General features: G+C 38.2%; 1 protein-coding gene across 1 annotated transcript in view; it reads left to right on the top strand.

Moving 5' to 3' along the window:
* The window catches only part of LOC128642148 (integrin alpha-M), a 592,220-nt gene that overhangs the window by 69,244 nt on the left and 510,506 nt on the right, over positions 1 to 12,470 (top strand). The window contains exon 2 of the mRNA XM_053694828.1: positions 4,205 to 4,307. Within this exon, the coding sequence (XP_053550803.1) occupies positions 4,205 to 4,307 (103 nt within the window). The remainder of the gene's footprint in view (positions 1 to 4,204; positions 4,308 to 12,470) is intronic.

The raw sequence follows: 12,470 nt of genomic DNA, 5'->3' as shown, positions 1-12,470 counted from the left end.
CTATTAGCTGATTGGATCAGCCAATAGGATTGAAGTTCAATCCTATTGGCTGATTGCATCAGCCAATAGGATTTTTTCAACCTTAATTCCGATTGGCTGATAGAATTCTATTAGCCAATTGGAATCTAAGGGACGCCATCTTGTATGACGTCACTTAAAGGTACCTTCATTCGTCGGGTAGTCGTCGTTGGAAGAGAATGCTCCGCGCCGGATGTCTTGAAGATGGAGCCGCTCCGCATCGGAAGGATGAAGATAGAAGATGCCGTCTGGGTAAAGATTTCTGCCCGTTTGGAGGACCACTTCTGCCCGTCTGGAGGACCACTTCTGCCCGTCTGGAGGACCACTTCTGCCGGCTTTGTTGAGGACATCTTGCCGCTTGGATGAAGACTTCTCCCGGTAAGTGGATCTTCGGGGGTTTGTGTTAGGATTTTTTAAGGGTGTATTGGGTGGGTTTTATTTTTAGGTTAGGGCTTTGGGCCGCAATAGAGCTAAATGCCCTTTTAAGGGCAATGCCCATCCAAATTCCCTTTTCAGGGCAATGGGGAGCTTAGTTTTTTTTAGTTAGGGTTTTATTTGGGGGGGGTTGGTTGTGTGGGTGGTGGGTTTTACTGTTGGGGGAGTTGTTTGTATTTTATTTTACAGGTAAAAGAGCTGATTTCTTTGGGGCAATGCCCCGCAAAAGGCCCTTTTAAGGGCTATTGGTAGTTTAGTTTAGGCAAGGGAATTTTTTTATTTTGGGTGGGCTTTTTTTATTTTGATAGGGCTATTATATTAGGTGTAATTAGTTTAAAGATCTTGTAATTTGTTTTTTATTTTCTGTAATTTAGTGGGGGGGGGGGTTGTAATTTAGCAAATTTTTTTGAATTTAGTTAATTGTATTTAATTTAGGGAATTTATTTAATTGTAGGGTTAGGTTAGGTGTTAGACAGGTTAGGTTTCATTTTACAGGTCAATTTGTATTTATTTTAGCTAGGTAGTTTTTAAATAGTTAATAACTATTTAGTAACTATTCTACCTAGTTAAAATAAATACAAACTTGCCTGTAAAATAAAAATAAACCCTAAGCTAGATACAATGTAACTATTAGTTATATTGTAGCTAGCTTAGGGTTTATTTTACAGGTAAGTATTTAGTTTTAAATATGAATTATTTAGTTATTAATAGTAAGTTTTATTTAGATTTATTTTAATTAATTTAAGTTAGGGGGTGTTAGGGTTAGGGTTAGACTTAGGTTTAGGGGTTAATAAATTAATATAGTGGTGGCGACGTTGGGGGTGGCAGATTAGGGGTTAATAAATGTAGGTAGGTGGCGGCGATGTTAGGGACGGCAGATTAGGGGTTAATATGTTTATTATAGTGGTCGGCAACGTTGGGGGTGGCAGATTAGGGGTTAATAAGTATAGGTAGGTTGCAGCGACATTGGGGCTGGAGATTAGGGGTTATTAAATATAATGTAGGTGTCGGCGATGTTGGGGGCAGCAGATTAGGGGTTAATAAGTATAATGTAGGTGGCGGCGATGTCCGGAGTGGCAGATTAGGAGTTAATAAGTATAATGTAGGTGTGGGCAATGTCGGGGCGGCAGATTAGGGGTTAATAACTTTAAGATTAGGGGTGTTTAGACTCGGGGTTCATGTTAGGGTGTTAGGTGTAAACATAAAATGTGTTTCCCCATAGGAATCAATGGGGCTGTGTTACTGAGCTTTACGCTGCTTTATTGCAGGTGTTAGACTTTTTCTCAGCTGGCTCTCCCAATTGATGTCTATGGGGAAATCGTGCACGAGCACGTACAACCAGCTCACCGCTGACTTAAGCAATGCTGGTATTGGAGTGTGGTATGAATCTCAATTTTGCTCTACGCTCACTTCTTGCCTAATAACGCTGGGTTTATGAAAACCTGTAATACCAGCACTGTAGGTAAGTGAGTGGTGACAATAACGTGCAAGTTAGCACCGCACCCCTCATAACACAAAACTCGTAATCTGGCCGTATGATAGGTACATTACTATAGTTTGTATACTGTGAGCTAGGTATGTATAAAGGTAACATGTGTTATACTTACCTATGGTAGGTACATTACTATAGTCTGTATACTGTGAGCTAGGTATGTAACTATAAAGGTAACATTTGTTATACTTACCTATGGTAGGTACATTACTATAGTCTGTATACTGTGAGCTAGGTATGTAACTATAAAGGTAACATTTGTTATACTTACCTATGGTAGGTACATTACTATAGTCTATATACTGTGAGCTAGGTATGTATAAAGGTAACACGTGTTATACTTACCTATGGTAGGTACATTACTATAGTCTGTATACTGTGAGCTAGGTATTTATAAAGGTAACACGTGTTATACTTACCTATGATAGGTACATCACTATAGTCTGTATACTGTGAGCTAGGTATCTATAAAGGTAACACATGTTATACTTACCTATAGTAGGTACATTACTATATTCTATATATTGTGAGCTAGGTATGTATTAAGGTAACACGTGTTATGCTTACCTATGGTAGGTACATTACTATAGTCTATATACTGTGAGCTAGGTATGTATTAAGGTAACACGTGTTATACTTACCTATGGTAGGTACATTACTATAGTCTGTATACTGTGAGCTAGGTATGTAACTATAAAGGTAACATTTGTTATACTTACCTATGGTAGGTACATTACTATAGTCTATATACTGTGAGCTAGGTATGTAAAAAGGTAACACGTGTTATACTTACCTATGGTAGGTACATTAATATAGTCTGTATACTGTGAGCTAGGTATGTATAAGGGTAACTAGTGTTGTACTTACCTATGGTAGGTACATTACTATAGTCTATATACTGTGAGCTAGGTATGTATAAAAGTAACACGTGTTATACTTACCTATGGTAGCTACATTACTATAGTCTATACACTGTTTGCTAGGTATGTATAAAGGTAACTAGTGTTATACTTACCTATGGTAGGTACATTAATATAGTCTATATACTGTGAGCTAGGTATGTATAAATGTAACTAGTGTAAAACTTACCTATGGTAGGTACATTACTATAGTCTATATACTGTGAGCTAGGTATGTATAAAGGTAACACGTGTTATACTTACCTATGGTAGGTGCATTACTATAGTCTATACACTGTGAGCTAGGTATGTATAAAGGTAACACGTGATATACTTACCTATGGTAGGTACATCACTATAGTCTGTATACTGTGAGCTAGGTATGTATAAAGGTAACACGTGTTATACTTACCTATGGTAGGTACATTACTATAGTCTGTATACTGTGAGCTAGGTATGTATAAAGGTAACACGTGTTATACTTACCTGTGGTAGGTACATTACTATAGTCTGTATACTGTGAGCTAGGTATGTATAAAGGTAACACGTGTTATACTTACCTATGGTAGGTACATTACTATAGTCTATATACTGTGAGCTAGGTATTTATTAAGGTAACACGTGTTATACTTACCTGTGGTAGGTACATTACTATAGTCTGTATACTGTGAGCTAGGTATTTATAAAGGTAATACGTGTTATACTTACCTATGGTAGGTACATTACTATAGTCTGTATACTGTAAGCTAGGTATTTATAAAGGTAACACATGTTATACTTACCTATGGTAGGTACATTACTATAGTCTATATACTGTGAGCTAGGTATGTATAAAGGTAACACGTGTTATACTTACCTATGGTAGGTACATTACTATAGTCTGTATACTGTGAGCTAGGTATGTATAAAGGTAACACGTGTTATACTTACCTATGGTAGGTACATTACTACTGGTCTATATACTGTGAGCTAGGTATGTATAAAGGTAACAGGTGTTATACTTACCTATGGTAGGTACATTACTATAGTCTATACACTGTGAGCTAGGTATGTATAAAGGTAACACGTGTTATATTTACCTATGGTAGGTACATTACTATAGTCTATATACTGTGAGCTAGGTATGTATAAAGGTAACACGTGTTATACTTACCTATGGTAGGTACATCACTACTGGTCTATACGCTGTGGGTCAGCACACTTTTTTATAATATTTTGCCTGGTGGGAGGTTTTCTCAGTGGAACTGACGATCTTTAGAACCCTACGTCTCTTACCCCTCTCCCCCTTTCCCTCACTCCTTGTCTCTGTCTCATGTTTAGAAAATCCCCATATCTTTCTCATTTCTCTTCTGTTTTCCAGGTTCCCATTTCACAGATGGATTCTTCGTGGACACAGAGGAGGCTATTATGTTACAGGGTCAGGATGCCAGCTTCGGTTACCAGGTGGCACAGCTGCCAGGACAGTAAGAGACAATCTGTCAATACGATACACTAATAGAGCCAGACTAACTGCACTGCGCTAGTGAATCTATGTATAATGCTTCTGCTGTCCTTACTCTGTATTACAGCTGAGCTACTAATGATGCAATACTAGGTTACACATGACCTATGCAACCTTATGGCTATTGTAGCATTACTCAAGGAACTATTACTAACTGGAATCAATTGTGAAACCAATTGTGAAACCAAACAAAAGAGCCAATAAATCTACCCGGTGCTAAATCACAATATTAACTACAATAGAAAAGGGATTTTATTTCACTTTAATGTTGTAAACGTTACTTTTACTATTAGTAATAAGTAAAAAATTATTATATAAAAATGACCACCCAATCACTAGAGGAATCCTGGGAATTAACCCCTCAGTTTCCTGGCCAATAACTGCAACCTCGGCGTCAGGTGAGCGGTAAAACAGTACCGAATCAAACTATGGGGCTGAATTATCAAGCACCGAATGGAGCTTGATGCCCCCTTCAGGCTCGCAGGAAACAGCAGTTATGATGCAGCGGTCTAAAGACTGTGCACCATAACTGGTTCGCCTGCTCTGAGGCTGCGGACATCAATACACCCGATCCTATACGATGGGGTTGTTTGACACTCCCTGCTAGCGGCTGATTGGCTGCAAATCTGCAGGGGGCGGCATTGCACAAGCAGTTCACAAGAACTGCTTGTGCAATGATAAATGCTGCCAGCGAATGCTGTCGGCATTTATCGGTGTGCGGCGGACATGATCTGTTACATCGTATCATGTCCATCCGCACTTTAATAAATCGGCCCCTATAAGATAAACAGATGCGTTTCAGCCGTACACAGGCCTTTAGCAATGTACAAATCTGCATCAATTTACCCTCATACTGAACTGGGCATAAACAACCAATCCTGTCCCATTTGCAGTTACAGGGACATAAAACCAACATTTTCTTTCATGATTCAGAAAGCAAAAACAGTTTTAAACAACTTTCCAATTTACTTCTATTATCTAAGTTGCTTTATTCTCTTGGAATCATTTGTTAAAGAATCAGTTATGCCCTTCTGGGAGTTAGCTGAGTACATCAGGTGAGCCAATAACATTAGGGATACACTGGCTGCCACCAATCATCAGCTAATCAGACTAATTAGTTGTCTATTTCAACAAAAGATGCCAAAAGAACAAAACAAATTACATTATAGAAGCAAAGTGGATAGTTAAATATCAAATGCTCTATCTGAATCATGAAATAAAAAATCTATGGTTTCATGTCCCTTTAATTGCTTCATTACGCTGGGGTGACTACATTCAGCCGTCACAATATGAGCCATTCCTACTCCTTGCTTCTACTAACATGTTTGTAGACAGTATAGTAACTTACCAATAGCGCACGTGAAATCTCCTTATTACGGACATAATAAGTAACAATCCTAAGGATCATGATCGCCCTCATTCTGCAGGATCCTCAGATGTGATCACACAGGAAATTACTCAGCCAGTATTCTATACATTATGCGTTATACGTTATGCCCACCATGGGTGTTATAAACAAAAGTGTAAACGTCCGCACAAACACATGATGGATACTGTCATTGTAGATCATAATCCCTTTATCTGATTAATCGATATGCACCATATGACCCCCCCAAATGATACTAATACATGTGTGTATCATCCAAAACATTCTGTCCTACATAACCTCTTTATGCACCTGTCATGTTATCCGAGCTCGTTCTTCCAACACTCTGGGGAGCAGATGGTCATAAAGTAAAAGATTGTAGTTCTCACAATATGGCAACAACAAAACATAAATATACACTCACATGTAGCATAAGGTAATTAGATACTTCCTGCTACCTCAGGTACCAGTATAAATATACACTCACATGTAGCTTCAGGTAATTAGATACTTCCTGCTTCCTCAGGTACCAGTATATATATACACTCACATGTAGCTTCAGGTAATTAGATACTTCCTGCTTCCTCAGGTACCAGTATAAATATACACTCACATGTAGCTTCAGGTAATTAGATACTTCCTGCTTCCTCAGGTACCAGTATAAATATACACTCACAGGTAGCTTCAGGTAATTAGATGCTTCCTGCTACCTCAGCTAACAGTATAAATATACACTCACATGTAGCTTCAGGTAATTAGATACTTCTTGCTACCTCAGGTACCAGTATAAATATACACTCACATGTAGCCTCAGGTAATTAGATACTTCCTGCTTCCTCAGGTACCAGTATATATATACACTCACATGTAGCTTCAGGTAATTAGATACTTCCTGCTTCCTCAGGTACCAGTATAAATATACACTCACATGTAGCTTCAGGTAATTAGATACTTCCTGCTTCCTCAGGTACCAGTATAAATATACACTCACAGGTAGCTTCAGGTAATTAGATACTTCCTGCTACCTCAGCTAACAGTATAAATATACACTCACATGTAGCTTCAGGTAATTAGATACTTCTTGCTACCTCAGGTACCAGTATAAATATACACTCACATGTAGCCTCAGGTAATTAGATACTTCCTGCTTCCTCAGGTACCAGTATATATATACACTCACATGTAGCTTCAGGTAATTAGATACTTCCTGTTTCCTCAGGTGCCAGTATAAATATACACTCACATGTAGCTTCAGGTAATTAGATACTTCCTGCTTCCTCAGGTACCAGTATATATATATACACTCACATGTAGCTTCAGGTAATTAGATACTTCCTGTTTCCTCAGGTAGCAGTATAAATATACACTCACATGTAGCTTCAGGTAATTAGATACTTCTTGCTACCTCAGGTACCAGTATAAATATACACTCACATGTAGCTTCAGGTAATTAGATACTTCCTGTTTCCTCAGGTGCCAGTATAAATATACACTCACATGTAGCTTCAGGTAATTAGATACTTCCTATTTCCTCAGGTGCCAGTATAAATATACACTCACATGTAGCTTCAGGTAATTAGATACTTCCTGCTTCCTCAGGTGCCAGTATAAATATACACTCACATGTAGCTTCAGGTAATTAGATACTTCCTGTTTCCTCAGGTGCCAGTATAAATATACACTCACATGTAGCTTCAGGTAATTAGATACTTCCTGTTTCCTCAGGTGCCAGTATAAATATACACTCACATGTATCTTCAGGTAATAAGATACTTCCTGCTTCCTCAGGTACCAGTATAAATATACACTCACATGTAGCTTCAGGTAATTAGATACTTCCTGCTTCCTCAGGTACCAGTATATATATACACTCACATGTAGCTTCAGGTAATTAGATACTTCCTGCTTCCTCAGGTACCAGTATAAATATACACTCACATGTAGCTTCAGGTAATTAGATACTTCCTGCTTCCTCAGGTACCAGTATAAATATACACTCACAGGTAGCTTCAGGTAATTAGATGCTTCCTGCTACCTCAGCTAACAGTATAAATATACACTCACATGTAGCTTCAGGTAATTAGATACTTCTTGCTACCTCAGGTACCAGTATAAATATACACTCACATGTAGCCTCAGGTAATTAGATACTTCCTGCTTCCTCAGGTACCAGTATATATATACACTCACATGTAGCTTCAGGTAATTAGATACTTCCTGCTTCCTCAGGTACCAGTATAAATATACACTCACATGTAGCTTCAGGTAATTAGATACTTCCTGCTTCCTCAGGTACCAGTATAAATATACACTCACAGGTAGCTTCAGGTAATTAGATACTTCCTGCTACCTCAGCTAACAGTATAAATATACACTCACATGTAGCTTCAGGTAATTAGATACTTCTTGCTACCTCAGGTACCAGTATAAATATACACTCACATGTAGCCTCAGGTAATTAGATACTTCCTGCTTCCTCAGGTACCAGTATATATATACACTCACATGTAGCTTCAGGTAATTAGATACTTCCTGTTTCCTCAGGTGCCAGTATAAATATACACTCACATGTAGCTTCAGGTAATTAGATACTTCCTGCTTCCTCAGGTACCAGTATATATATATACACTCACATGTAGCTTCAGGTAATTAGATACTTCCTGTTTCCTCAGGTAGCAGTATAAATATACACTCACATGTAGCTTCAGGTAATTAGATACTTCTTGCTACCTCAGGTACCAGTATAAATATACACTCACATGTAGCTTCAGGTAATTAGATACTTCCTGTTTCCTCAGGTGCCAGTATAAATATACACTCACATGTAGCTTCAGGTAATTAGATACTTCCTGTTTCCTCAGGTGCCAGTATAAATATACACTCACATGTAGCTTCAGGTAATTAGATACTTCCTGCTTCCTCAGGTGCCAGTATAAATATACACTCACATGTAGCTTCAGGTAATTAGATACTTCCTGTTTCCTCAGGTGCCAGTATAAATATACACTCACATGTAGCTTCAGGTAATTAGATACTTCCTGTTTCCTCAGGTGCCAGTATAAATATACACTCACATGTATCTTCAGGTAATAAGATACTTCCTGCTTCCTCAGGTACCAGTATAAATATACACTCACATGTAGCTTCAGGTAATTAGATACTTCCTGCTACCTCAGGTACCAGTATAAATATACACTCACATGTAGCTTCAGGTAATTAGATACTTCCTGCTTCCTCAGGTACCAGTATAAATATACACTCACATGTAGCATAAGGTAATTAGATACTTCCTGCTACCTCAGGTACCAGTATAAATATACACTCACATATAGCCTCAGGTAATTAGATACTTCCTGCTACCTCAGGTACCAGTATAAATATACACTCACATGTAGCTTCAGGTAATTAGATACTTCCTGCTTCCTCAGGTAACAGTATAAATATACACTCACATGTAGCCTCAGGTAATTAGATACTTCCTGCTACCTCAGGTGCCAGTATAAATATACACTCACATGTAGCTTCAGGTAATTAGATACTTCCTGCTACCTCAGGTGCCAGTATAAATATACACTCACATGTAGCTTCAGGTAATTAGTTACTTCCTGCTACCTCAGGTGCCAGTATAAATATACACTCACATGTAGCTTCAGGTAATTAGATACTTCCTGCTACCTCAGGTACCAGTATAAATATACACTCACATGTAGCTTCAGGTAATTAGATACTTCCTGCTACCTCAGGTACCAGTATAAATATACACTCACATGTAGCTTCAGGTAATTAGATACTTCCTGCTACCTCAGGTGCCAGTATAAATATACACTCACATTAGATACTTCCTGCTACCTCAGGTGCCAGTATAAATATACACTCACATGTAGCTTCAGGTAATTAGATACTTCCTGCTACCTCAGGTGCCAGTATAAATATACACTCACATGTAGCTTCAGGTAATTAGATACTTCCTGCTAAATCAGTTACCAGTATAAATATACACTCACATGTAGCCTCAGGTAATTAGATACTTCCTGCTTCCTCAGGTGCCAGTATAAATATACACTCACATGTAGCTTCGGGTAATTAGATATTTCCTGCTACCTCAGTTACCAGTATAAATATACACTCACATGTAGCTTCAGGTAATTAGATACTTCTTGCTACCTCAGGTACCAGTATAAATATACACTCACATGTAGCTTCAGGTAATTAGATACTCCCTGCTACCTCAGGTACCAGTATAAATATACACTCACATGTAGCTTCAGGTTATTAGATACTTCCTGCTTCCTCAGGTACCAGTATAAATATACACTCACATGTAGCTTCAGGTAATTAGATACTTCCTGCTTCCTCAGGTACCAGTATAAATATACACTCACATGTAGCTTCAGGTAATTAGATACTTCCTGCTTCCTCAGGTACCAGTATAAATATACACTCACAGGTAGCTTCAGGTAATTAGATACTTCCTGCTTCCTCAGGTACCAGTATAAATATACACTCACATGTAGCTTCAGGTAATTAGATACTTCCTGCTTCCTCAGGTACCAGTATAAATATACACTCACAGGTAGCTTCAGGTAATTAGATACTTCCTGCTACCTCAGCTAACAGTATAAATATACACTCACATGTAGCTTCAGGTAATTAGATACTTCTTGCTACCTCAGGTACCAGTATAAATATACACTCACATGTAGCCTCAGGTAATTAGATACTTCCTGCTTCCTCAGGTACCAGTATATATATACACTCACATGTAGCTTCAGGTAATTAGATACTTCCTGCTTCCTCAGGTACCAGTATAAATATACACTCACATGTAGCTTCAGGTAATTAGATACTTCCTGCTTCCTCAGGTACCAGTATAAATATACACTCACAGGTAGCTTCAGGTAATTAGATACTTCCTGCTACCTCAGCTAACAGTATAAATATACACTCACATGTAGCTTCAGGTAATTAGATACTTCTTGCTACCTCAGGTACCAGTATAAATATACACTCACATGTAGCCTCAGGTAATTAGATACTTCCTGCTTCCTCAGGTACCAGTATATATATACACTCACATGTAGCTTCAGGTAATTAGATACTTCCTGTTTCCTCAGGTGCCAGTATAAATATACACTCACATGTAGCTTCAGGTAATTAGATACTTCCTGCTTCCTCAGGTACCAGTATATATATATACACTCACATGTAGCTTCAGGTAATTAGATACTTCCTGTTTCCTCAGGTAGCAGTATAAATATACACTCACATGTAGCTTCAGGTAATTAGATACTTCTTGCTACCTCAGGTACCAGTATAAATATACACTCACATGTAGCTTCAGGTAATTAGATACTTCCTGTTTCCTCAGGTGCCAGTATAAATATACACTCACATGTAGCTTCAGGTAATTAGATACTTCCTGTTTCCTCAGGTGCCAGTATAAATATACACTCACATGTAGCTTCAGGTAATTAGATACTTCCTGCTTCCTCAGGTGCCAGTATAAATATACACTCACATGTAGCTTCAGGTAATTAGATACTTCCTGTTTCCTCAGGTGCCAGTATAAATATACACTCACATGTAGCTTCAGGTAATTAGATACTTCCTGTTTCCTCAGGTGCCAGTATAAATATACACTCACATGTATCTTCAGGTAATAAGATACTTCCTGCTTCCTCAGGTACCAGTATAAATATACACTCACATGTAGCTTCAGGTAATTAGATACTTCCTGCTACCTCAGGTACCAGTATAAATATACACTCACATGTAGCTTCAGGTAATTAGATACTTCCTGCTTCCTCAGGTACCAGTATAAATATACACTCACATGTAGCATAAGGTAATTAGATACTTCCTGCTACCTCAGGTACCAGTATAAATATACACTCACATATAGCCTCAGGTAATTAGATACTTCCTGCTACCTCAGGTACCAGTATAAATATACACTCACATGTAGCTTCAGGTAATTAGATACTTCCTGCTTCCTCAGGTAACAGTATAAATATACACTCACATGTAGCCTCAGGTAATTAGATACTTCCTGCTACCTCAGGTGCCAGTATAAATATACACTCACATGTAGCTTCAGGTAATTAGATACTTCCTGCTACCTCAGGTGCCAGTATAAATATACACTCACATGTAGCTTCAGGTAATTAGTTACTTCCTGCTACCTCAGGTGCCAGTATAAATATACACTCACATGTAGCTTCAGGTAATTAGATACTTCCTGCTACCTCAGGTACCAGTATAAATATACACTCACATGTAGCTTCAGGTAATTAGATACTTCCTGCTACCTCAGGTACCAGTATAAATATACACTCACATGTAGCTTCAGGTAATTAGATACTTCCTGCTACCTCAGGTGCCAGTATAAATATACACTCACATTAGATACTTCCTGCTACCTCAGGTGCCAGTATAAATATACACTCACATGTAGCTTCAGGTAATTAGATACTTCCTGCTACCTCAGGTGCCAGTATAAATATACACTCACATGTAGCTTCAGGTAATTAGATACTTCCTGCTAAATCAGTTACCAGTATAAATATACACTCACATGTAGCCTCAGGTAATTAGATACTTCCTGCTTCCTCAGGTGCCAGTATAAATATACACTCACATGTAGCTTCGGGTAATTAGATATTTCCTGCTACCTCAGTTACCAGTATAAATATACACTCACATGTAGCTTCAGGTAATTAGATACTTCTTGCTACCTCAGGTACCAGTATAAATATACAC

This window comes from Bombina bombina, chromosome 11 (assembly GCF_027579735.1).
Source record: "Bombina bombina isolate aBomBom1 chromosome 11, aBomBom1.pri, whole genome shotgun sequence".
NCBI classification, from domain to species: domain Eukaryota; kingdom Metazoa; phylum Chordata; class Amphibia; order Anura; family Bombinatoridae; genus Bombina; species Bombina bombina.
The sequence above is the reverse complement of the archived record's forward strand: the minus strand, read 5'-3'. Positions and strand labels throughout refer to the sequence as shown.